Below are 25,078 nucleotides of genomic sequence, written 5' to 3'. Positions count from 1 at the left end.
ATAGTTGTGAGAGAGTGAGGACCCAGGCAAGAGATATCACAGCAGGTTGTTTTTTGAGGTGGACCATTTTTTAAAGTCTATTGAATTTGTTACAATATTGCTTCTGTTTTATGTTTTGGCTTTTCGGCCGCGGGTCATGTGGGATCTTAGCTCCCCAACCAGGGATGGAACCCTCACCCCCTGCATTGGAAGGGGAAGTGTGTTTTTGTTGTTGTTGTTGTTTGTTTTTTGCGGTGCGCGGGCCTCTCAGTGTTGTGGCCTCTCCCGTTGCGGAGCACAGGCTCCGGACGCGCAGGCTCAGCGGCCATGGCTCACGGGCCCAGCCGCTCCGCGGTATGTGGGATCTTCCCGGACCGGGACACGAACCCGTGTCCCCTGCATCGGCAGGCGGACTCTCAACCACTGCGCCACCAGGGAAACCCGGAAGGGGGAGTCTTAACCACTGGACTGCCCAGGAAGTCCCAAGGGGATGATTTTGAGTCACTTCAAAAAAAAAAAAACAGAATCCATAGAATTTAACAATTAAGTAGGAATGGGGGTTGGGACAAGGGCAAGAGAAAGCAGAACTGAAGGTAATTCTGAGCTGTCAAACTGAATGATAACAGGTAACATTTCAGGATTTGGTATGCTCCAGGGTTATGCTAAGTGCTGGGCATAAGTGCCTGACTATATATATTACCTCACTTAATTCACAAACCAACCCTTAGGAGGAAGGCATAATTCTCACTTTACAAGTCATGTTTATAAGCATCTGCTCTATACCGGGAAGTGTGCTTATCCTGAGGAGGTCATCAGGAAGGAACATTGCTTAACAGAAGCCCTTCGTAGGTTTGTTATTACTGATTTTTCTGTGACCAAAGTTAGCAAACAATAAATCCTGTTTTAAAGATTCTTTGGGCTACAGCTATCATGTCTATGCTGTATAGTATGGAACTGCCAGTCCTGGATTATCCAACGCATTAAAACACACAAGTGAAAAGAAAACTCTCCTCTGTCTTTCTGTTTTCCTGTTTATAGATTATTCAACTAATCAGTATTTTTACTGTCCATTAAGTTTGGCATGCGTTTTCAAGTTCTGACTATAACTTGAAAATAGTATGAAAATAGTATGAATTATCACAGACATTACTACTTGGCTCACCAAGCCCACCCCCTGCCTCCTTGCAGGAGAAGCCCCGATTGACAGTGGTGTCCATTCTCCACATGGCTTCAGGGAAGGTGAGCTCCAACCCAGCTCAGGGAGTGAATCATGATGATAAAGCCATGAGAACATGGTTTAATTCTACCAAGTTAAACTCGTGTACATAGGATCTGAGGGGAGCGCAGGATGACAGAAAGAACCCGGATCCTTGATCAAATGCCTGAGAAATACAATTTTCTTCTTTTTAAAAAATAATTATGTTAGGTTTTTCGGTTCTTGCAGCTAAAAAGAGCTTAACTAATGGACTAGCAAATAGAAAGACTGCACACTTGGAAGTGTTTTGATTGGAGGGAGAGGTGTTAGGGAAGTATTAAATATATCAACATCTTTCTTTCAAACTTGGTGACTTCTTTCAAAAGAATGCATGTAGTATATTAAGATACCATTCAAAATATCTGCCTTTGGGAGTTTTCCAAAAATCTATCTTAACATTTACTTAATTTGACATTTTACAAGGTTGCATCATAATATCCTGTAGCAAATTCTAATTTTCTTAAACCTAACTAGGATGATAAATAATTCCCCCCTATTATAATCCATCATAAGCATTCATGTATTCGTATATATACATGAAAAAGGCATATACATATACCTCTTATACTTTTATACTTCGGGGTAATACAATGTTAATAAATATGATAACTAGTAAGTATAAAGGTAGAAATCCAGCTTTAACTTTGTTGTTAAAAGAATACAAGTAAGAAGCTTCAATTGGAGATATAAAAATATAGCTAATCAAAACTACTATGAGGTTCACAAATCTATAAATTTCATGTATTTTTGAAAAGTTGAGAAGTAAACACTCTTTAGTACATGTAACAAGCTATTCACAGTAAAGAGCAAATACTAAGGCCAATGCCACGTAAGTTTCAGTTTCGTGTTTTGCAGCAACCCAGCTGTCCCACGCAACATCCCAGATCCATCTGCTGGCAGTCTATGAGAGAAATGTTTAGAAGACCCACTTTAGATCGAACATGTTAAGTAGTAATTTTTAACTCTATACAATGTTTGATACTGTTTAGAAGATGCATCACTATCTCAGAAAGTTATATTTTAAAAGTAATTTGTCCAATTTTCCCTTTGCTGAAAAGACTTGACAGTGATGCTTCCTAGGTCCATCTTTTCTTTTACTGGAGCTGGTACGTTATCTAACACAGAATGACCCTCCCTTAGCAGAGAGTGTCCGGGGGCAGGAACAGGAGGCACTCTGTAATCTGGGTCTAGTAGTTCTGCATGCAGTACTACTCTGCGGTGTTATAGTCTGTAATAAGGAATTATTCTTCCCACCCTTAAAAGATTTTCGACCGAAAGTTTGTCTTGAAATTAAAAAATGGTATTGACTTTGTGAGCAGGCTGTTAAAAGAGAAACCCTAATTCCTTGCTTCACCTGCAAAGCCACACATAATCTTTTTCTGTGGTGGCTCTAAAATGGTCAAAAACCCTCTGTGGCATCTCCCATCGAGAGGCTGTCTATTTTTCCACCCTGTGAATATGAATTGGGCTTGGGACTTGCTCTGAGCAAAAGAATGTAACACTGCAACTTCCAAGAAAGGCCTTAAGAGGTCTTGTGCTCTCACCTCCTGGAATGCTGTGAGGAGCCCCGCATGTAAGGAAGCCCATTCAGTCCACTGGAGGATGATGGCTCCTGTGCAGGGGGACCCAGGTGCCCCAGCCAACAGCCAGCACCAACTGTCACACCTGTGAGTGAGGCTGTCGTGGACGTCTAGGTCCAGCCGAGTCACTGGATGGCTACCAGAGCATCCGTGAGACCAGCAGAAAATCTAAACAGCTAATCCAGGCTAAGCTGACCCACAGAATGGTGAGCAAATAGGCTGCTAAATTCTGGGGTGGGGCTACCTAAATACACCACAACCTCTCTGGTTATTAGTCAAGCACTGCGAGTTCGCCCATCTTAGCGTCTCTGCGCTCCGTGTTTTCTCTGCTTGGACATTCTCCCTGATCTTTGGCACGGCTGGTTTCTTCTTGTCATTCAGACATCAGAGGCCCTTCCCCGTCCCCAGACAATCCCAAGTAGTCACTCCGTCCGTGGAGCACTCGTCACTATCTAGAAGCGTCTCGCTCCCCGAGTGTGCACGTAGGCTGTGGTGTAATTCTGTCCTCCCCAGAGCCTTGCTGACTGCCCTGTGGGCGGCAGCCTTCCGCCCAGCCAAGTCCTCCCGCCAGGCTTCCTCATGGAGCCCCTCAGACTGTCCCACCCCACACACTCACGCTCAACTCACTAGAAACGCACACAGCTCTCGGGGTATTGCAATCTTACTTGTAAGTAATAGTAATAAGCCTTTCTCATGTAGGAATTGCTCAATAAATATTTATTGAATAAAAAAAATAAGCCTTTCTGTTTATTGAGGACTCTGGGCTGGGCACTCTGTTAAGGATTTTAATACGGATAAGCAAGTAGGTTTTATCGTCCCCATTCTACAGAAGAAAAAACTATGTCCAGGCCAGAGGCAGTGTGTGTTGCTGCCAGGATTCATATCCAGGCCAACTGGACGCTAAAACCTAGGCTATTACATTCTCTGTATCATTTTATTTTCTTACTCTCTAAACTGTGTTGCTTTATTTTCTTGACTGGAGTAAAAACTCCTTGGCAATCATGGTCCATGTCATATAATTTTCTGTATTTTCCTCAGTACCTATACCTATTATTTAGTGCCCTAAATCAATTTACTGGTTAATCAATTATTAAATGACATTAAATTGTCAAAACTGTTATGGTCAAGGAACAGAATACCCATACAATTTAATAAATTATTAACAGAAAATTACCATTTCTAGCTTAGTATTTTTCAAATAATTCATAGTGAAAGAAAATATAGTTCACATAATTATCCTTTCAGTCAAGATGCACCTCAGGATCTGGAAGTGCCTTTGAGACATTGCAATAAATATCAAGTCACTTAGAGGGGAGACCTCATAGTTGAACTTGGTAGATGCTGATCAGTGAGGTACTTACATTGATTGCCTGACCCGTCTTTTGAATGAGTAATACTTTTATAATGAACTTATAACGGTGGAACCCAAATTCTTTGACTGCTAACAATATGCGATCTGCTAATTCAAGCGACAAATGAGAGAAGACTTTGTCATCATATTTAACATCTTTAAGATTTTCCTTTAAAAAAATTAAGAAAAATATTTTAATTTTCAAACCAAATATTTTCTAAACAAAAATTGAAGTAGAAAATGTGTCTGATTAATACATATAACTTTTTGAAAAACATACATATTTCTAACCAAGTAATATTAAATGGTTGATATGTTTACCAATTTATTTCAATAATAATTTTGAAGAAAATTTAGTTTTATTTATTTACTTATTTTTTAATATTTGGCTGCATTGGGTCTTTGTTGCTGTGCGTGGGCTTGCTCTAGTTGCAGGGAGCAGGGGCTACTCTTCGTTGTGGTGCCTGGGCCTCTCATTGAGGTGGCTTCTCTTGTTGCAGAGCATGGGCTCTAGGCATGCGGGCTTCAGCAGTTGTGGTGCGTGGGCTCAGTAATTATGGCTCACGGGCTCTAGAGCACAGGCTCAGTAGTTGTGGCACATGGGTTTAGTTGCTCCACAGCATGTGGAATCTTTCCAGACCAGGACTTGAACCCGTGTCCCCTGAATTGGCAGGTGGATTCTTAACCACTGCACCACCAGGGAGGCCCTAGTTTGGTTTCTAAATTCTGTTCAGTTGCCCTTCATTAGCAACCCTTAAGCTTAAGTTTTCCTTTACTAGATTACTGTGCCAAGCAGTTACTAGGGAGACACAAGAGGAATTTTAAAACAAAGCTTCTAGGAATTCTTAGGTAGAGAATCTTAAATGTTTTTCAAATTTATGTATTTGCTAAAATTCAGGCGCAGAGCCTGCATTATGTTTTTCCTGTCTCTTTTTTTGGCCACGTGGCACGTGGGATCTTAGTTCCCCGACCAGGGATCAAACCCACACCCCCTGCATTGGAAGGGCAGAGTCTTAACCACTGGACAACCAGGGAAGTCCCTATTCCTGTCTTCTTGTCTCCACAAATTAAAGGCCACTTCTTTCTAATTCTGCTTCTATGGCTTCTCACTCTACTGCTTTTTTCTGTGGCCTCCAGGAGAATATCAAGGAAATCAAAGATTTCTCATGTTTGTTACTAAATTAATATATAGCTGGGGGCAGGCGGGGAGACAGATGTGGGCCATGAAGGACTACATTTTCCTACAAACCATAAGCAGACCTGAACCAGCTGGTGAGCAGGTGGTGCCTGGCTTTGATTAACTGACTCAGACCAATGATAAATTAACCAATGTTCTGAGTTCTAATGACAACAAATGGATGCCTACCTGGTAATTTTATAGGCAAGTAAAACCAAATAAATTACCCATTTTTTGGTTTTGGTTCCCTCCTAGAATGGTTCTGGATCTAAACTGGGTCTAGAAGAATTTAGTTCCTTCAGGCAATTGGCTCAATCTTTTGGACACTTAGCGACATCCATTCTCCCTTCTGAATCTGCCTAAGAGATCCCAGGCTTTATCTACATAAGTGTTCATTTTTAATAAATAAAGAGCACGTGCTATAGGAAGATACCTATAAGCTCCATCAGTATATACTGTTTCTGTGTCTAGAACTGTGTTCAATGCTCCCTAAACGCAAAGGAAAATCCCCGGCCTCTCTATGACCCCTAGCCTTCCACCTATATTTCCAATTAGCTGTTCCAGACCCCATCATGCTCAATGCAGTTCTATAAGCTATCACATGCAAACACAATTTGAAATTCTACTATAGTCAATAAACTTGAACTCAGTCTATGTAGTAGGGCTGAGTGACACACCAAAATGTATACTCAATCACAAATGCTTGCTATTAGTGTTTAGATCAGAGAATTAATAATTATTTTATTGTATTGAATTTATTTCCTGAAGTTATGAGCCATAATATCTTTACCAAATATTATCTGATAATTATTAATTCAGTTTAGAAATGTATCTATGTTTATGGTGGTGGAGGGAGGTTGGAGGGTGGGTTTCCTAAATATTCTTCCGTATTAATAAAGGTTAATTCATTTAAGAATTAACTTTGATACAATTAAAGGGCCATTAATCATTTATACAGAATAAACTAAACATATGCTTTCTTCCCAATAGCTAGCTTACATCAGTTATTACTAAAGGAGTGCATCTTGTAAATTAGAGGTGGGGGAGGGAGATTAGGCTGGGTAGAGTCCCACAAAGGGAATCTGGTCATCAGAAAAATCCTGGGTGCCTGGTGCCCAAAGGTGAAAAGGGGATTCAGAAAAAGTGGTCCCTTAAACAAACATTCTATAATTAAAGTTTTTAATTTGGCCCTTTATTAGGAAAGATGGTGAAGGGAATTCTTTCCATCTGAACCATGTAGTCTTCAGATACCAACACTAGCATAATTAATATTGGTATTCGTATTACAGTATTAATTTTGTAAAATTGAAGAAGCTTTGTTGGACTAGCCTGAAAACACGTGTCTGAGTTTCAAACTGTCCTAAATGAACTTTAGATTCCAGCTGGTTTAATGAAGAAGAAAACCGATGCATAAATTGGGGACTGCCTGTTCTTAAGATGTTTTAGAGTCATCATGAATCAATTTTTCACACATATTCAATATGTGTTCTTTAATTCATTACTCCAAATATGGGAGACACATGGAACCTGAAGGATAAATAATTTATGGATAATTAAGAATTAAATGAAATAGCAAAAGAATATTCCTTTTGGTCTAGCTTTAATCATAGCATCAACATGAAGATTATTGAGTATGACTCCAAAGTACTTTCATATTTTCAGAGATAAAAGCTACAAAAAAATCAATCAGGGTAACTATATGGCCATAAATCTTAATATAGTTTATCAAACCCCCAAAGCTAAGATATTACTATCATATGTATCTATCAACCTACCTTTAATATCTGCTGGACTTTCGCTTCTACTGAATAAGCCTGGAATTTTTTCAATGGCTCCATTCTATATGAATTAGCAAACTTTAGTTTGGCCAGGGTACTCTTCCATTCTTTACCTATGTCAGCAATTGCGTCATCAAATGGTGGCTCTACGTACTGAACATCATGAATTGATTCTCTCAGTCTTTCTTTTAAAATCTGTGCATACTGAAAGGAGGGAGAGAGAGACAGAGAGAGAGAGATTACTTTTTTAATTGTAAAATGAAATTTTGTTTTTAAGAACCCTGGTGCAATGGGACAGGACTGACACAAAGCTTGGAAATCCATTATAAGACTTCAATGATTATATGGTTGCTAAATCCTAGATTCATTTCTGGCTATCAACTTGGTTAAAGAAGAAAAAAGAATATAGCTATCATCTATCTATTTATCTATAAACAGAAATACACACAAACACAAATTTGAATGCATATATTTAGAACATCCATGGAAGATGCAAAAGAACTAGAAACAAGAGTGGCCCCTGAGAGGGCAACTGAGTGGCTAGAAGACTGGTATGTAAGGAAAACCTTTCATGTTCCCTGCCCTGACATTATGAAAATATTATCCTTTATTGTCTTCTTATAATTTTAATTATTTTATCTTTGAATAAATAATACAATTATTTACATAACACATTTCTAAGTCTTAAATTGAAAAGATAACAAAAGTGTATTGATTTGGTATATACATCTTTCTGTGCTTTTTACATTCAACATTTATTGCATGACATTCAACCTGTCTTAAAGAACTACTTATTTAGTGGCTACTACGCTTCAGTTAAGTACTCTAGGCTCTGAAGTTACAGTGGTGAACTTCATTATAATAACCAGGAATTAATTGTTTTACTTGTATTAACTCATAATCAAGGACTCTGCACTCATGGAGGTATCCTTCTAGTGGGGAGGACAGACAATAAAAACGTATATAGGGTAATGAATAAGCCAATTTAAATAGTGGTAATTGGTATACAAATAAAACCACATGACTTGATAGAAACTCATCATGAGCGCCTAATTTGGACTGAATAATTGGAGACGTCCCTTCAGTCCGGTTTGGGCTGAAGTCTAAAAGGAACAGGAAATAGGAAGGACAAAGAACATGTTCTGAGAATAGACGTGTGTTTGGTGTGTCTGGATCGTTTAGAGTGAGGAAAATAGTAGTAACAGAATAAGGTTAAAAAGGTATCATGGGGCTTCTCTGGTGGCGCAGTGGTTAAGAATCCACCTGCCAATGCAGGGGAGATGGGATCGAGTCCTGCTCCCACTTGGCGCGGAGCAACTAAGCTCATGCGCCACAACTACTGAGCCCGAGCACCTAGAGCCCATGCTCCGCAACGAGAAGCCACCGCAATGAGAAGCCCACGCACCGCAATGAAGAGTAGCCCCGCTCGCCGCACCTAGAGAAAGCTCGCGCATAGCAACGTAGACCCAACGCAGCCAAATATAAATAAATAAAATAAATACATTAAAAACAAAAAGGTATCATGCAGGACTAAGAGTTTGAAAAGGAATTTGAAACTTATTCTCAGAACAATGAGGAGCCGGTGGAAGGATTTAAACGGGCAAGTGATATTTTCTAGTTCACAGTCTTAAAAGATTATTGTGGCTGCTGTATGGTGAATAGATTAGAGGGAGATCAGGGTCCGAGGTAATAATTTATAGTTTAAAATACTTGTTTACAAATAATGTTAATGATAAATAACTTCGTAAGTGTACAACAGCGTTTCAAACCAGGAACATGGTTTGCTTCTGCATTTACAGAAGAACTTTTATTTACAATTAATTTTTTATATTACAAGAATTTCTTTCAATTTATTCTGAAGCATTAATTCCTGCGATATTCTTTCAATGTCCCATTTAAGGTGATTTAAAAACACATTTTATGTTTTTAGGAGTTGTATAACATAAAAATACCATTGTTCCCTACTAAAATTTTATTAATTTTAATGTTTATTACATCTTGATTTTCCTACAGTTCTACATATTTCTATCACTCCTCTTCATTTTTCACACCTTACTTCATAGACCAGTAGTTTAAAGTGTATACATTAAACATCATATTCCCAGGAATACTATGGGAAAATATTTATTCTCTACCATTCATGTTTCTATGTGGCAGAAACCGTTATGGAGCAATAGTTCCCCTTCTTTGCCCTCTGATTTGTTCCTCTCTGAGGGAGCTTATGTGATAAGCAAGTTAGGAAGAGGAAGAGCATGTTTAGTGCAGAATCTCCCCACCTCTCCTCTTGACATCTAATTATAAGTAGTACATATTTTCTGTTCCACCACTGCATATGCTTTACAGAGATAGGACATCATCTTAGATATATGTCATCATCCAGCTAGACCCATGACTGGGTGAGCTGCTTTAATTTAGGTAGCAATGTTACCAATTTCCATCCTATTTTTCATCCCTAATGGTTTGTTAATATGGTGAGTTACATTGATTTTTGAATGTTAAACCAACCTTGCATTCCTGGAATAAACCACACTTGAGCATATTATTATTATTATTTTACTGAAGTTTGTACCTTTTAACCCCCTTCACCCATTTTGCCCACCCTCCAGCCCTTTCCCCACACCCCAACCTCTGGCAACCACCAATCTGTTCTGTGCATCTGTGAGCTCCCACATATAAGAGAGATCATATGGCATTTGTCTTTCTCTGACATTTCATTTAACATAATGCACTTGAGACGCATCCATGTTTTTGCAAATGGCAAGATTTCACTCTTTTTTGTATATATACACCATATCTTCTTCATTCATTCACTCATCATTGGACATTCAGGTCATTTCCATATCTTGGCTATTGAAAATAATGCTGCAATGAACATGAGGGTGCATATATCTTTTTGAATTAGTGTTTTTGTTTTCTTCAGATAAATACCCAGAAGTGGAATTACTGGATCACATGGTAGTCCTATTTTTAACTTTTTGAGGAACCTCTCTACTGTTTTCCATAGTGGCTGCATGAATTTACATTCCCACCAACAGTGCACAAATGTTTTTTCTCTACATCCTCACCAACACTTATCTCTTGTCTTTTTGTTAACAGCCATTCTAACAGTTGTGAGTTTTGATATGAAACTTTCCTGATGATTAGTAATGTTGAGCATATTTTCATGTACCTGTTGGCCATCTGTATGTCTTTTTTGGAAAAATACCTATTCAGATCTTCTGCCCACTTTTTTCATCAGATTTTTTTTTGGAATTGGAATTGGAATTTTGATAGGGATTGTATTATATTAAATCTGTAGGTTCTTTTGATACTATGGAAATTTTAACAATATTAATTCTTCCAATCCATGAGCATGAAATATACTTCTATTATGTCTTCAATTTTTTTTCATCAATGTTTTACAGTTTTTAGTGGACAGGTCTTTCACCTCCTTGGTTAAATTTATTTCTAAGTATTTTATTCTTTTTGATGCAATCATAAATGAGATTGTTTTCTTAATTTCTCTTTCTGATAGTTCATTATTAGCACATAGAAACCCAACAGAATTTCTTATATTGATTTTGTGTCCTGCCACTATACTGGATTTGTTTTTTAATTCTAATGTTTTTTTTTTTTTGGTAGAGTCTTTAGGATTTTCTATATATAATATCATGTCATATACAAAAAGCAACAATTTTGCTTCTTCCTTTCCAACTTGAATGCCTTTAATTTCTTTTTCTTACCTAATTGTTCTGTCTAGAAATTCCAGGACTATGTGAATAAAAACAGCAAAAGTGAGCATCCTTGTCTTTTTCCTGACCTTACAGGAAAAGCTTAGTTTTTCCATTATTATGTTAGCTGTAGGCTTTTGATATACAGCCTTTATTATGCTGAGGTACATTCCCTCTATAACTACTTTGTTGAGAGCTTTTTTAAAAAACCATAAATGGGTGTTAATTTTTGTCAAATCTTTTTGTGCATCTATTTGAATGATCATGAGATTTTTATCCTTCATTTTGTTAATGTGGTGTATCATACTAATTGATTTGCAGATGTTGAACCATCCTTGCATCCCTGGAACAAACTCCCTTTGATCATGCTGTATTATCTCTTTAATGTGCTATTGAACTCAGTTTGCTAATATTTTGTTGAGGATTTTTCCATCTATGTTCATCAGGAATACTGGCCTATAATTTTCTTTTCTTGCGGTGTCCTTGGCTGGTTTTGGTATTAGGGTAATGCTGGCCTTGAAAATGAGTTTGGAAGTGTTCCCTCCACTTCTATTTTTTGGAAGAGTTTGAGAAGGATTGGTATTAATTCTTATTTTAATATTTGGTAGAATCCACCAGTGAGGCCATCTGATCCTGGACTTTTGTTTTAGGTAGGTTTTTGATTATTGATTCAATCTCCTCACTAGTAATCAGTCAATTCAGATTTTTTCTTTCTTCATGACTCAGTCTTGGAAGGTTGTATGTTTCTAGTAGTTTATCCATTTATTCTAGGTTGTCCAACTAGTTGGCATAGTGATCTCTTATGATCTTTTGTATTTCTGTGGTATCAATTTTAATTTCTTCTCTTTAATCTCTGATTTTATTTATTTGAGTTTTCTCTCGAGTCTTGGTCAGTTTGTCCCCTCTCCTCACTTAGGGACTCCAAAGACAATAAAAGTTTTTGCCTGAAATTTCCCATAGCTCATGTCAGATTTTCTACTGCTGTCTCTAAATTCACTAAGCCTGCTCTGCAGTGTCAAATCTGCTGTTAATTCCACTGTTTATTTTACATTTCCAACATTATATTTTTCACCTGTAGAGGTTTGATTTGGATTTACCATGCTTAATCTTTTCTGATTTTTTAAAAAAATATTTATTTATTTGGCTGTGCCCAAGTCTTAGCTGCAGCAGGCGGGATCTTTGTTGCCACAGGCAGGATCTTTGTTGCCACATGCAGGATCTTCAATGAGGCATGCAGAATCCTTAGTTACAGCATGCAGGATCCTTAGTTGTGGCACGTGGGATCTAGTTCCCCGATCAGGGATCGAACCCGGGCCCCCTGCATTGGGAGCATGGAGTCTTAACCACTGGACCACCAGGGAAGTCCCTCTCCTCATTCTTGAATAGAACATACTAACTCTTTTATAATATCAGTATTTTATAACTGCTTTAATGTGATGAAAACTAATATAATACAATAACTATTTTATAATAACCACTTTAGTGTCCTTTTATACTATCTTTTTATCATTTCTGGGTGTTTTGTTTCTTCTCTCCATTTTGAGTTGTACTATTCCGCTTCTTTGAAGGTATGCTAATTAAATACCAGATATTGTGAATCTTACCTTCCGTTTTTGCTGTATATTTTTGTATTCCCACATGCATTCTTGAGCTTTCTTCTAGAATGTAGCAACTTGGAAACATTGTAATCCTTCTCAGACTTATTACGAGGCAATTTAAAATCCAATTTAAGCTTTGATAGGCTGAACTAGAGAAAACCCTAAGTCTAGGGTCTTTTTCCCCCAATACTTAGACAATACACTTCTTAGCACTCTAACCAATGCCCTATGATTTACATGGTTTTCCATTCTTACTGGTGGGAAGAAAAAAAAAACTATTTTGTGTGAGTCCAAGGATTTTTTTCTGTTTCTTTTGGGTGGTTCTTTCTCTAGCCACACCTGACTTCCTCACCAGATGCACTGATGTACTAAGCTGAAGACTTGAGGAAAATCCTCTGCAGATCTTGGGAACTGTTTGTACAGCTCTCTCCTCTCTAATACTCTGCTCTTGTATCACCGTGAACTACCCTGACTCCCAAATCATTCTCAACTAAGGGAGACATCTCCATAAGGTATGGGCTGGAAGCCCTCACCAGGCAGTACATTAGGGGAAATCTTGGGGCTCACCTTTCTTGTTTGTAATCTCTCAAATATCACAATCCTGTCTTGCCTTACATCCAGCCAGTGGAAATAAGTACTTCATACATTTTGTGTAATTTTCTGTAGTTTCTGGTAGGAGTTGGCTTCTAGTAGAAGTCCTTAATCAGAAACAAACCTGCTGTTTTAATCATCTGTCAGACTGCTTTATGTTTTAGTTGTGGAAGAGAAGCATTATAGCTCCCCAAACCTCTTAAAAATGAAATCTTTATTTTGTTCTTTTTGATTAATAGAATGCTTCTCCAGGGTACTGCCATCTTCTTTTCCTCTCACAATACACCCAAGGGATACAACTATATTACATCATTAATAGTGGCTCTCAACTGCAATGAATTCCTTGGGGATAGGGCATGCATTTGTGGTTTAAAAATAACAATCAGAGATCCTAATATGCTGAAAACTCACATCTCTGCCATTTCTTCCATATATATATTGGCTTTCTGATTTAGTATTCTCTTTATTAAGAGTATTTTATCTCTTAATTAAGGAAAAATCTTTGTAGTCACTTCCAAAACTTAGAAATAGGCTTTAAATATGAAGAACTTTTTGGTATCTACTAAAACAATCTGAGTTTAATTATTTAACCTATTGATAGGGCATTTCCTTATGTTGAGCCTACAATCCTAGAAAAAAAAGAGCATGGTCATGAGATGCCATTACATTAATGTATTTCTAAAACCTGTTTGCTAGTATTAAAGATTTTCAAATGTACGTAGACAAGTGAGACTAACCAAGTTTTCAATTTTCAGTAATTTGTTTATGGTTTTGGAATCTTTGGTTGCAAGCAATAAGCACGGAATCTTGTTAACCATATACATAACTAATTGGAAAGATATGGAGTAGCTCACAGAATGGAAGAGAAGCCTAAAGAGTCTGACACTTGAGGCAGTTCAGTATGCCGCCTTCAATTTAAATTAACCTCAATCATTTTCTTTAATTATTACAGGAAGAGTTCATCTAATCAGCCTAGTTTTGGTCTCATCCTCACCACAAAGTTAAGGAAGGTGACTGACAGTCCCACCAAAACTCTATCCAATAGGGAATTAGTTAATTCTCCAAAGGAAAACTGAGTTGCTACTAGTAGAAGAAAATAAATGGATGCACGAGAGAGAAAATCAAAAAACATTTATAACCATTAAATTGTGTGTCCTAATCTTTCTTATGCTCAGGTTCATGAGAATAATCAGCTACCTGAAAGTTAGGAATGACTAATTAGTGACTCACTGCCCTCAGGCACATTTAGTGAGCATTTGTGAAATCTTTTCTCAGTCTCTTCCCAATTCAAATTTCTTACCTGTAGAAGCCCAGATTTTAAAGGCAGCTATGGTTAATCACATTCATAGCAAATAAGCAAGAACTGCCTTGGTCCATGTTCCCTTTTCCCCAGATTCTGGCCTATATACCAAGTGAACCTATCTGTCGTCCCTCCTTTTGGATTCAGACTTCCTCACTTTTCAAGACTTCAGATCTTCAGTAGACAGTAAGTTTATAAAAGGCACCTCAAAATACAAATATTTTTCATTACTGCAGGCGACCTATCTTTTTCTCAGACTTATTACGAGGCAATACAACAAAGTTTCTGGGAGCATGAATTTAAAATCCAATATATTAAGGTTTCTGGCCTTGCTGTGCTTTTGCTTGGTTCTGAGAACTTGCCCTATTTATTTTTCCTCCTTTTGTTTCTCTTTCCTCTGTAAAATGTAGACACCAAAGAGCAGTCATTAGAACCCTGAAATGTTGCCATGACTTTTTGGGGGGGGGGGTTGGGAAGGATTCTGTTATTTGAAATAAGGATCTTCAAAAATTAGTGTTTTGGGCTTCCCTGGTGGCGCAGTGGTTGAGAGTCCGCCTGCCGATGTGGGGGACACGGGTTCGTGTCCCGGTCCGGGAGGATCCCACATGCCGTGGAGCGGCTGGGCCCGTGAGCCATGGCCACTGAGCCTGCGCGTCCAGAGCCTGTGCTCCGCAACGGGAGAGGCCACAGCAGTGAGAGGCCCGCGTACCGCAAAAAAAAAAAAAAATTAGTGTTTTGCCTATTATCTCTCCTTCATCCTGTTGATTATGGGTCCCACGAAGTAGGTATGAAAAGAAACAATTATAGGCAAGTGGACCAGAAGTCCCAGCTCTATGATTACAGTTTTGTACTGTAATGGTTTTCACACTATGCTCATACAGAAATCATGGTGTTACACCACCAATAAAACTGAATGTCATTTTGCATTAATTTCAGACAGTAAGTTAATGAACAGAATTATTTTCAATTTAACTTTCTCGTACGTTCCTCAAATAGTGAGGCTGCTGCTGTTTACAAAAACTCAAAACATCTCATTGTTCTGCTTGTTATATCCAATCCAAATATTATTATTATTATTATTTTGAAGCACAGCACACGTACACCTACTTCTGGCTGGTAAAGCTGCGGTTGTGGTGGCACTAAACACACTAAAATTACGTATTTCTGGGGAAAGCGCCTCTTAGGAAACCTGGGCTGAACAAATCTGATGAGAACTGAAGCTGTTTCAGTCAGCGCGGTGGTCTAGGGTCTACACCACAAAAGCCGGAGCTCTGCAGCCCAGGGGCTGGCCCTCGTCCCGAGTCTCCTCACTCACTGCCTCCTTCTCGAACATGCTAGGCCTCCTCTCTTTCCGAGGCATCATCGGCGGCTGCTGAGGCGCCGCGGCCGAGGGCGGTTTCCCACTCCATCCCCGCTTCTCCATCGCGCAGGCTCTCGCGGACTATTTCCGCGACAGGGTTTCGCTCGCGCCTGCGCCGCGGGAGCCGGAAGTGCGCCGCAGGGAGGGCCGTGACGTAACGTGACGTGGCATGGCGTGGCTTGCGTCATCCCTCGGCGCCGTGGACGGGAGCCGTAAGTCATGGAGGTAGAGTTGCAGTCGCCGGTTCTCCTGAGCGCGCCCCGCGGGGTGCGGCGCGGGAAGCGCCGTCCGGGCCGCAGCCGGTGCCGCGGCGGAGGGCGGCCGTGCCTGCGCTGGGTGGCGCCTGCTGGACCCGTCCCGCCCCGCCCTCCTGCTTCTTGGCGCCGCCCGAGCCCACGTCGTTCCTGGGGCTCGAGGTCCCTGCTGCAGTCCGCGAGGACGTGGTGTGGGGGCCGAGGGGACGCCTTGCGCGCGTGTGGAGGCTCTGTGGCCTCGACAGCCACGGCCCGGAGCTGTTCACCGGGGCCGGGTCGTGCACGCACAACGCGCCGTTGGTTATAGTTTTTGTTCTGACTGGCTTTCGCCCCAAGGGAAGTTTTCGCTAGGTGGTACCCTGAGCAGTGTGGGAAGTATGTGTAGGAATACTCGCCTCTGGTTCACATTTGCAAGTCAGAATTACATTGGACATTTTTAGGCCATTTTGATAACGTAAAACTAAATCACAAGGGTCTCATTAACTGACCGTAGATCGGATTCAGTGGGGTTGCCTCAAAATAAGGATTTTACTTACATTCCTGCCTCGGGGAGTTCAATGTCAGTCATCTGTCAGCAGTTTTAGCACTAGCTGCTGCTTTCTGAGTACTGTGTGCCAGGTGCTTTTCAAGTATCATCTCTAAGTACTGCAACCAGAGAAGGCGATATTTTGCACCGCTTTACAGTTAAAAGCCTCGGGTATGTTAAGTAACGTTTTCAAGGCAAGAGGTAAAGAGTCTGAGAAAGGATTCAAACTCAGATCATTCTAGCTGTCAAGCACAGGCCGTTTGCACTACCCCATGCTGCTCTGGACAAGACACTGAAGTATCAAAAAGGGCGTGGGAGGTGCACACACATGTACATAAACATGCAGGGTTTCTGGCTTCTGGGGGGGGACAGGCATGTTCCTGAGTGTAATACACAGGATGATGTATTTATTGTCATGAGTGACAGAGCATTGCAGCATCTAATGTTTGTTGATTTGAGGTTGGATTTTATTGTCCAACAGAGTATGGGCTTAAAAGTTAACCTAGAAGCCAACTTGTAGAATTGTATGTGTGTTGGGAGGGGTAGCATATAGCCATTCCTCAGATCTGAAGGTCTTGGAGACCTGGAGGGGTGTATTGCAGCTCAGGGTAGGAGGAGCCAATCATTCATGTAACTCTTATTTTTCATTTATTGTGTGCCAGGGTCTATGCTGTGTCCTGGGGTTACAGCATTGTATAAGGCGTGGTCTCTGTGCTCTGAGATCTTACTGTTTGGTTGAGTCTGAGGGACAACTGTGTCGATCCAGTGCCTACAACCAAAAGGAACCCTTTTTACAACTTCAGGTGCCAAATCCAGGGCCCATTCTGCTAGTGGAGTAGATGGGCTTTTGTGCAGAAATACCATTTCTGTCTGTCACCTGTCACTCCAGAACTACAGCTCATTCCTTTAGAGTTCGAATCCTTTTTAAAAATGCAAGGAGTCCCTTTTGATGTGAATGTGACCTTTTAGAGTTATATTTCTGTGTTAGTCCAGAGACAAACCACACTAGTTTTTGCACTAAGATAATTTGGTATAAAGAGTTAACTAGGTAAAAATTGTTAACTAGTTATCTGAAAGGATAAAAAGGGATCTCTGCAAGTAGTATGGTGGACACGGCAGCTGCGGGAAGCAGTCACTCCCCCTAGGACTGAGGGAGCTAAGGGAAGTGGTCGGAATTTTAGAGCTTAGAAACTTAGAGGAGGGCCCCTGCCTGGCTGAAACTCAGGGGTCTAAGGAGGAAACTGTGCTGCCCAGCTACGTGTAAGGGCCTGGCAAGTCTGGGAAACAGAGTTCTGAAGGGAAGGCACTGACGCATGGTGGTGTGTCTGTGGTGGGCATTCGGTGGTAAAGCTGGGCCTACAGGTGTCGGGAAGACTGCAGACTGAGTTCAGCTGCTGCTGCAGGGCGGTGCTCAAAGGAATAGGAAGCGCACAGGAAGCCCCAGGCTGCAGGCAGCGGGAGCAAGTCCCCTCTCCCCTGCCGTCCCGCAGTGCTCCTAGGGGTGTGCACCGACTGGCTGAGCAGGTGTCCCAGAGGACCACTGAACATTCCACACGAGTCTCTCGGGCAGCACCTCACCTGCTAGGGCCTGAAAGGATTGGTTGACAGTCAGGCCTGAGAGGGGGAAGTGAAGCCTTTGGGGACAGGAATAGCGGGCAGGATAACAGGGTGATGCTGACCGGGATGGAGGAACTTAAGCTGGCTGGCTTCCAAATCAGGGAGCTGCCAGGACTTACTGATGTTAGAACACAGAGACCCCTGAACTTGGTACATCACATAAAGACCCCAGGTCAGTTTTAGACCTAGAATGTGATCTCTTTGCAGCTTTATAAGATGAGCTTCATGTAATGTCGGGAAAATTATGAAAATTTGGTTTTATTTAATCCTTCATGGAAAAGCAGTGTGGTGTGCTGCTTTTTACACCATATAGGGAGTCAGAGTTATGGTTTTTGCTTCTCTTTTAACTCATTATGCTTGATTTTCTGTTTTCCCACTCCTCATTAAAAAATGCTTATTTTGATAACTTTGGGATAGCAAAAGAATGCTGAAAGGAATAAGGCACTATCCATAAAATATACTGAGCTTCTGTAAATTCTTAAATACTATGATTAATAAAGTAATTAAAAATCTTTAAGCATTTACTTGGAAATATTTGCATAAGTAATCTTTAGTTAACATTTAATCACAATGTTTTAATCATATAGTTCTCATGACATTCGGAAAGTGTATTAACGCAGTAGCTATACCTGAGTATATTCTATACTCAGAATAGACAGAATAGAATTTTCATGTGACTTAAATATATACTAAAATTAATTTTTACTTCATGTTAAACAGTGTTTTATGTTTTATATTTCAGATATTAATAGAGGATCCTATTACCACGTGTCTTTCTCCTTCAGTGTATGATATGATTTGTAAACTCGGGTTTGAAGCCAGAGAAAATTGCGATATCAGTAGTATTGTAACTCAAAATGGTGAAGTATGCTGGACGACAATTACAGACTGTGTGGTTTATACAGAATCAGGTTTGTACATTCTCTGAAGCCCAAATGCCCGTCAATACTGTTGCATTTAAAATGTCTTGACCTGTAAAATTTCCCTCTCTGCTCATTGCTTTTTGGGTTAGGAGATGTTATAGTACAGCCTTAATTTGAAAGAGAAGAGGAATCGGTGTGGAAAGAGGGAATGAGGCAGAGAAGCATAGGAGAGTTAAGGGAAAGCTGGGCTCTGAAAACCAGGTGTGAGGAGGAAGGGGTCGGGAGGCAGTGAGGGCTGAGGGGCTCTCAGCTTACGGCCTGTGATCCAGGTGGAAGAGGGAAGAAGATAGAAGTCATAAGAATTAAGGGTGTAGAATGACCAGTGATATATACAATTATTTTAAATGTCTTCCAGGCATTCTTGTATGTCTTTTGAAGTAGGGATGTGGGATGGGAAAAATAATAATAATTGTAAAAATTATAAGGGAATGTGCTGTGGCCCAGCAATTCCGTCCAGGAACGTACAAGACAGGCCCAGTCACAGGTATGAACGTGTGTTTGTGCCAAGTTACTGCAGCATTTTGTAATAGAAAAGAAAGAAAGAAAAAAGACTGGAAATAGCCAAATGTCAAGCAGTAGTGGATTGATTAAATAAATTATGGAAAAAAAAAATGCATGCAAGGGAATATTATGCAGTAGTGAAAAAGAGTGAGGAGGCCCATCTTTCTGATCCAGAAATCTCTCTGAGCTGTATGGCTGAGTGAAAAAATAGGAGGAGCACATACATGTATTATTTGCTTGTGTATGTATAAATATTTCTAAATACACCCAAGGAATTTATAACAGTAGCTGCTATAGGAAGGAGAACTGGTGGCAGGAGGGAGACTTTCACCGTTTTATATTTTTTGGTCGTGAACCATGTGAATGTTCAACCAAAACTTATCAAAACAACAAAACCAAAAATTCATATTCTAAATACGTTCCAAAATAATAATAATAATTATTAATAATGTCATTGGAAATCTCATAGTCTAATAATGTTACATTAAAAAGTCAAGTTAAAATATTATATATAACAACATGAAGCTGATTTTGTACAAACTTATATACAGATAAAGAGATTGAAAAAATGAAAAAATATTTGAACCTTTATTTTTCAAACTCGCTAATGAGAGTTTTTCTTTTATAAGCAGATAAAAACACTATGTAACTTATTTTCAACAACATGAGTATCTTTATTGTAAGTCCAATTATAAACTGGTTGCCAACTTTATGGAAATTTCATAATTAAAGCCCTTTTTCTTTGATGATTTAGGCATTTGCATCACACGATGTGGAGCTGTGGTACTAACTTGCTTTCTTATCCTTGAAGCCCAGGGTCTGGATTACGGGGGAAGCGTGAGGCTGCTGGGCCCTGTGTGCCAGGCTGTCCACTTACATCTGTCGTCTCTGACCAAGGGGCAATTTGAGACGCGATATTCATCGGGGTTCCAGTGGACAGGTGTTCCAGAGGTTCGGCTTTTTAACAACCTTTAGAAATAAAAGACTTCAGATTCCACTTAGAGGTCCTTAGTACTTGCTGATTTTAAAGGGGTCTCCTCCATCCTCTGGGCCCTCAGCTGTAAGAAGGCTTGAGTGTTGCAAGGCAAAGCTGGAGCTGTTGGCAAAGCCCGCAGAGCCTGAGCTGAGACATCCTTTGACCAAAGGAAGTTTTTGGATGCAGTGTCAGGATTGGGGTTTAGGGACGTGGGTTGGTGCATGGGTGCTGGTCCTGGGACAGAGAAAAATGGACAGCTCCAGAAAAAAAGAAAGACTTTACAGACTGGTAGTAAGGTGTTCTTGAGACGGTGGGACCGGGAGACCGGAGGTGGGGATGCTTGGCTTGTTGAGGGCGAATAGAAGGGAGGAGGAATTGCTTGGGGCCCAAACCTTGTTTTGGATGGCTTGATGGTTGGTTTGGTGGTTGGTTCAAACCAACCATTTCACTTGGAACATTAAATTATTACAGTAGAGCAGTAACTATAAAAGAGTCTAATTCTAAAATACTTTGGATTTCCTAATGGAGGGTCAAGGGTGTTCCCTTTTCCCTGTGTAGTAGCTCCCTTAAGTGGCAGGCTGAGCTGCCTTATGTTTACCTATTTTTAAGAACTAATCAAAATGGGAAATAAGATAGGTCAAAATATTTGACCTTTCAATTTACAGTTACGCCAGATGTATTGCTTTTAATAAACATTTAAGTAAATAAAGAACTTTCCAAAAACTCCTTAGATATTGAACGTCTAACGAGTTAAACATCTCTCTGATTCTTTGGATATTGTTATATAGAAAATGTTTACCTATACCAAAAAAGTCATTAAAATATGCCAATTGAAATCATCAGAGGTTTGAACTTCATTAATAGAACTGTGCCTTTGAGAAATAATACTTACTGAACACGAATTCTAACATATGTCTTATTCTAAACAGTTATTTCCTGAAATGTTTGATGCCTTGGGAAGTCTTCAATCTCTTGCTATTTCTCTTAGCTTAATGAAGCTGACATCATGTCTGGAGCGAGCCCTGGGTGACGTAAGTGTGAGGACTCTTTCGTTGTTGGTCCAGTAAAGTATCAGAAAGAACATTAACCTGTTTTGCAGTTTAGCTCAGATTTCTTGATTTTAAGTATTGTTTTCCTATACAATCACTTAGCATAGATTTTTTAAATATTTTTCTTTTTGAATGATTATGAGATCAAAAACGTCAGTGTCTTCGGTACTTTTGTCCTCTCATTTGTACAGATACTTGCTTTATGGGCGATGTTTTTGTTAACATCATCTGACTCATAATACGATTGTTACACAATATTTGTTTGAATTTTAGGTGTATTTACTGATTAGGAAGGAATGCCCCTTTCTTTTAAGAGATCTGATTGCATCTGAGGAGCTCTCTCAAGTCTTTGGGCAGTCTGTGGTAAGCTTGTTTGCCTAAACCTGATGGAGTAGACACAGCACAAAACAGTCGATGTTAGCTGTACTTCTGTTCTTCAAAAACTGATGCTCTGGGCTTCCCTGGTGGTGCAGTGGTTGGCAGTCCACCTGCCGATGCAGGGGACACGGATTCGTGCCCCGGTCCGGGAAGATCCCACATGCTGCGGAGCAGCTGGGCCCGTGAGCCATGGCCGCTGAGCCTGCGCGTCCGGAGCCTGTGCTCCGCAACGGGAGAGGCCACAACAGTGAGAGGCCCACGTACCGCAAAAAAAAAAAAAAATTGATGCTCTGTTAGGAAAAAATTAATTCCAGTGATTCAAGCATATTTTACTTTCCCACATCCCCTTTCCAGCCAAAAGACACACCTCCCTCTTGTCCTGAGTGTTAATGTGGTTTGATAATAGCCTCTGGTGTGATGACTGCTGGTGTGAGGGCCTCAGGTCTAAGAGCCTCAGGTGTAGTAGTAACCTTTGATGTGATGACCTCTGGTGGGATAGCCTGTGATATAATAACCTCTGGGGGGCCAGGCAAATGAGCAATTTGAAGTCTTTTGATCCACTAATTATGTATTAATTATAATGCTAATTCTGCAAGTTATAGATTATAATACTTATTCTAGAATAAAATTTTAACCCTTTAAAGAGTGATATTATAGTTTTATTATTAAAAAGATCAATATTTTTAACATCCGAGAAATTACACCTTTTGCAGCTGTTCAAACTTACCGTGGAAAAAAAATTTAGATGCCAATTAAAAAACATGCAGAGCTATGTACGTTCTCAAACCTTCTAGAGGCCACATGATCAAGATCGTTTAAGACCAGTGAATAACCTTCAGGCAACTGAATAAGGCTGGGCTGAGGTGAAGGGGGAAGCCAGGGTAGTGCCAAGCCGGGAGGACACTACAAACAAGACATTAAGAAATCCGTTGTCAGTAGAGCTTTCCCACTCTTACGGTGGTGGTTCCTTACCCCTTGTCAGCTTAAGGATTGTTTTCTTTGGTGGAGGGTGTGGAGGGAAATACAGACTGCTTGGTGTCATGCTGAATTCTTAAGTTCCGTCGTTTTCTTCTGCTCTTTATTTTCTGCCTGTGTTGTGCAGTGAGCCTTTTGCCTACCTGCAGCCCTTTTAGCTCCCAGATAATTTTCCTAGTTGATTCGCATATATATTTCTGATTGCCCAGGTGGTATGAACAATTAATTTAAAATAATACTAAATTTAAAACAATATTAAATTCTTAATATTATAGTCATTAACATTTAATTAAGGTAATAGTAAAGTATTTAAAATTAGTGTAGAGCCAAGACTTCCCAGAATAGCGTCGAAGGACCGGCTGTCAAGCTTTTTGACATTGAGTTGAAACCCCTCTTTATAAACGTCCTGCCCTTTGAGGGAAATCCAGAATGCATCTGTTTCCTCTTCCCAGCGAGTCTTTAAGTTGTATGAAGACAGCTTCAGTCCTCTCCTGAGTCTCCTGGAGGCTCAGCTCTTCTTTCATGTGACGTGGGGTTGAGTTCTTTTAGTCTCTGAACGGCTTCCGTTTTTCTGAATCTCCTAAGGTGTGGTGCTCCAGACCCAGAGGTAGCCCATCGAAAGGTATAGTTATTGCAGTCTGATAAGCAGGGTCCTTGTATTGGGAGGGTCTTTGCTTTGTAGATGGAGGGACAGAGCAGGTGAACGGTGAGCTTCAAGTCAGAGAAGAGGCTGGCGCCTCTTGGTCTGGCTCTTCGTCACTGCCTTCTGTATTTTATCACGAGCACGCGCTGTTTACTGTGGAGTTTCTGTTTATCACTTTCTGTTTTGTTTTATCTAGATACTGGCCATGTTGATGTATGGTATGAAAGCAGTGTAGCCTGGGTGGCATCTCATCCCTCTTTGTGGCTTTGTGGCCTCTGAAACCTTGGTCTCACCTCTCCTTGCTTATATTTTTCTCTTCTGCATAGTGGGAATAATAGTACTTTCCTCAGAGGTTGTCCTGAGGGTGAGTGAGTAACAAATAAACACAAAATGTGTCTGACATGTTGAATGCTCAGCAAGTGTTGGTCTATTATTATTGTTATCATTACTATATACCGTTGGTTCCACTAATTCCAAGAAGAGAGCTCACATAATCCCAGTGTTGTATTGGTTTACTCAGTGACCCGGTGATCTGCCCCCTCACTACCTAGATGGACGTGCTCAAGGTCTTCGTGGGCTCTCCGCGTGGACTCAACCTTCGGAACGTTCTGTGGCACGGCTTCGCGGCACCTCAGGAGATTCCTCCAAAGTAAGATGCTGGGGGAGGGATTCTCTCTCTTTTTTGATATACTTAAGAGTTTGTTTTATTTTGAATTTCACATCAAGGAAAGATGTATTTTGAGAAGAATGAGAGTTTGGGGACAAGATTTTGAAGATAAAACTGAATGTTAGTGGCAGAGTGACTGGCGTGATAGGGTTATGATTTCGCTGACTTGCGCCCCAGAAGCTCAGGTGGTGACAGGCACAGCACCCTGGTGCGTGGGAGGCCCGAGGTTCAAGCTCACAGGTTTCTGAGATGTCGCTGGTCCTTCCGACCACTGCACAGCCCCATCCCCACAGCCCGTGGAGTTTCCTGTGATTTAATGCTGTTTTATTTTCTTAATTTTAAACTTCTTGTTTTTGAAAGTAGAGCTTTTTGTATGTGTGCTGAGTTCATTTCTCTAATGGATCTCTGTGGTATTTCCCACTAGATACTGTTCAATGATGATATTGCTGACAGCAGGATTGGGTCAACTACTAAAGGGTTACCTTCAACAAACTAAGTTCACATTGGCACATCGACCTTTCATAACTCTTACAAGCTTAGAGGATTTGATCGTTTTCCCTGGTAAGTACCACATGCCACATTTTTCCTGAATATATCTCTGTAAAGATATTTATAGAGTTATTAAATAGCATTGAGACTTGAACTCTGTAGGTGGAACAGTTATTCTCCAGGGGCAAGATGCCTTTGAAAGTTTCACGAAGAACCTCTTAAATTTGGCCACATCAACCCTTACCTCTTCCCACAGTGCCCCCGGGGTTATCTGAGGGCCATGGCTACGTGACTCAACGTTAATGATAAAGTTAGTTCATCGTGCAGATATGTTGGCATACAGATGGCTTTGGACCAGTTTGTAACGCACTTTCCCTTCTCCTTTTAGCTCTCGTGTCTTT

The 25,078-nt window shown here is 40.3% G+C and overlaps 2 protein-coding genes across 10 annotated transcripts in view; one reads left to right on the top strand and one right to left on the bottom strand.

The window, feature by feature from the left end:
• Positions 1–1,969: 1,969 nt before the first annotated feature.
• Positions 1,970–15,749, bottom strand: DYNLT2 (dynein light chain Tctex-type 2). 2 transcript variants are annotated; one of them, XM_060168176.1, is made up of 4 exons: positions 15,635–15,749; positions 7,118–7,324; positions 4,176–4,334; positions 1,970–2,135 (listed from the first exon to the last, which is right to left on the bottom strand). In XM_060168176.1, exons 1-4 carry the CDS (start codon positions 15,740–15,742, stop codon positions 2,025–2,027), a joined length of 585 nt encoding a protein of 194 aa, XP_060024159.1. In that variant the 5' UTR covers positions 15,743–15,749; the 3' UTR covers positions 1,970–2,024. The 2 variants fall into 2 exon arrangements, with proteins under 2 accessions (XP_060024159.1, XP_060024160.1); XM_060168177.1 differs by having other exon boundaries at positions 4,176–4,270; positions 7,234–7,324.
• Positions 15,750–15,860: 111 nt separating this feature from the next.
• Positions 15,861–25,078, top strand: part of ERMARD (ER membrane associated RNA degradation) — a 30,992-nt gene continuing 21,774 nt past the window's right edge. For 5 of the 8 annotated variants that reach the window (XR_009543936.1, XM_060168374.1, XM_060168372.1 and 2 more), the window contains exons 1-7: positions 15,861–15,904; positions 18,819–18,987; positions 20,312–20,451; positions 21,406–21,507; positions 21,799–21,888; positions 24,073–24,170; positions 24,613–24,749. Coding sequence is in view for 7 of the 8 variants with exons in the window: in XM_060168374.1 (XP_060024357.1) it covers positions 15,899–15,904; positions 18,819–18,987; positions 20,312–20,451; positions 21,406–21,507; positions 21,799–21,888; positions 24,073–24,170; positions 24,613–24,749 (742 nt within the window). In the remaining variant the exon portion in view is untranslated. Of the gene's footprint in view, positions 15,905–16,079; positions 16,096–17,214; positions 18,249–18,818; positions 18,988–20,311; positions 20,452–21,405; positions 21,508–21,798; positions 21,889–24,072; positions 24,171–24,612; positions 24,750–25,078 lie in introns of those variants that run through there. The other 3 variants (XM_060168375.1, XM_060168371.1, XM_060168373.1) reach the window with 3 other exon arrangements.

This window comes from Lagenorhynchus albirostris, chromosome 12 (assembly GCF_949774975.1).
Source record: "Lagenorhynchus albirostris chromosome 12, mLagAlb1.1, whole genome shotgun sequence".
Classification (NCBI taxonomy): Eukaryota; Metazoa; Chordata; class Mammalia; order Artiodactyla; family Delphinidae; genus Lagenorhynchus; species Lagenorhynchus albirostris.
The sequence above is the reverse complement of the archived record's forward strand: the minus strand, read 5'-3'. Positions and strand labels throughout refer to the sequence as shown.

Bases quoted from the DNA above. Each gene is read 5' to 3' on its own strand.
- DYNLT2 (XM_060168176.1), bottom strand. From the start codon at position 15,742: ATGGAGAAGCGGGGATGGAGTGGGAAACCGCCCTCGGCCGCGGCGCCT. The intron at 7,325-15,634 runs GTGAGTGAGGAG...CCCTCCTTTCAG, and splicing joins GCATGTTCGAGAAGGAGGCA to TATGCACAGATTTTAAAAGA. The intron at 4,335-7,117 runs GTAGGTTGATAG...ATTTTTTTAAAG, and splicing joins AAGTCCAGCAGATATTAAAG to GAAAATCTTAAAGATGTTAA.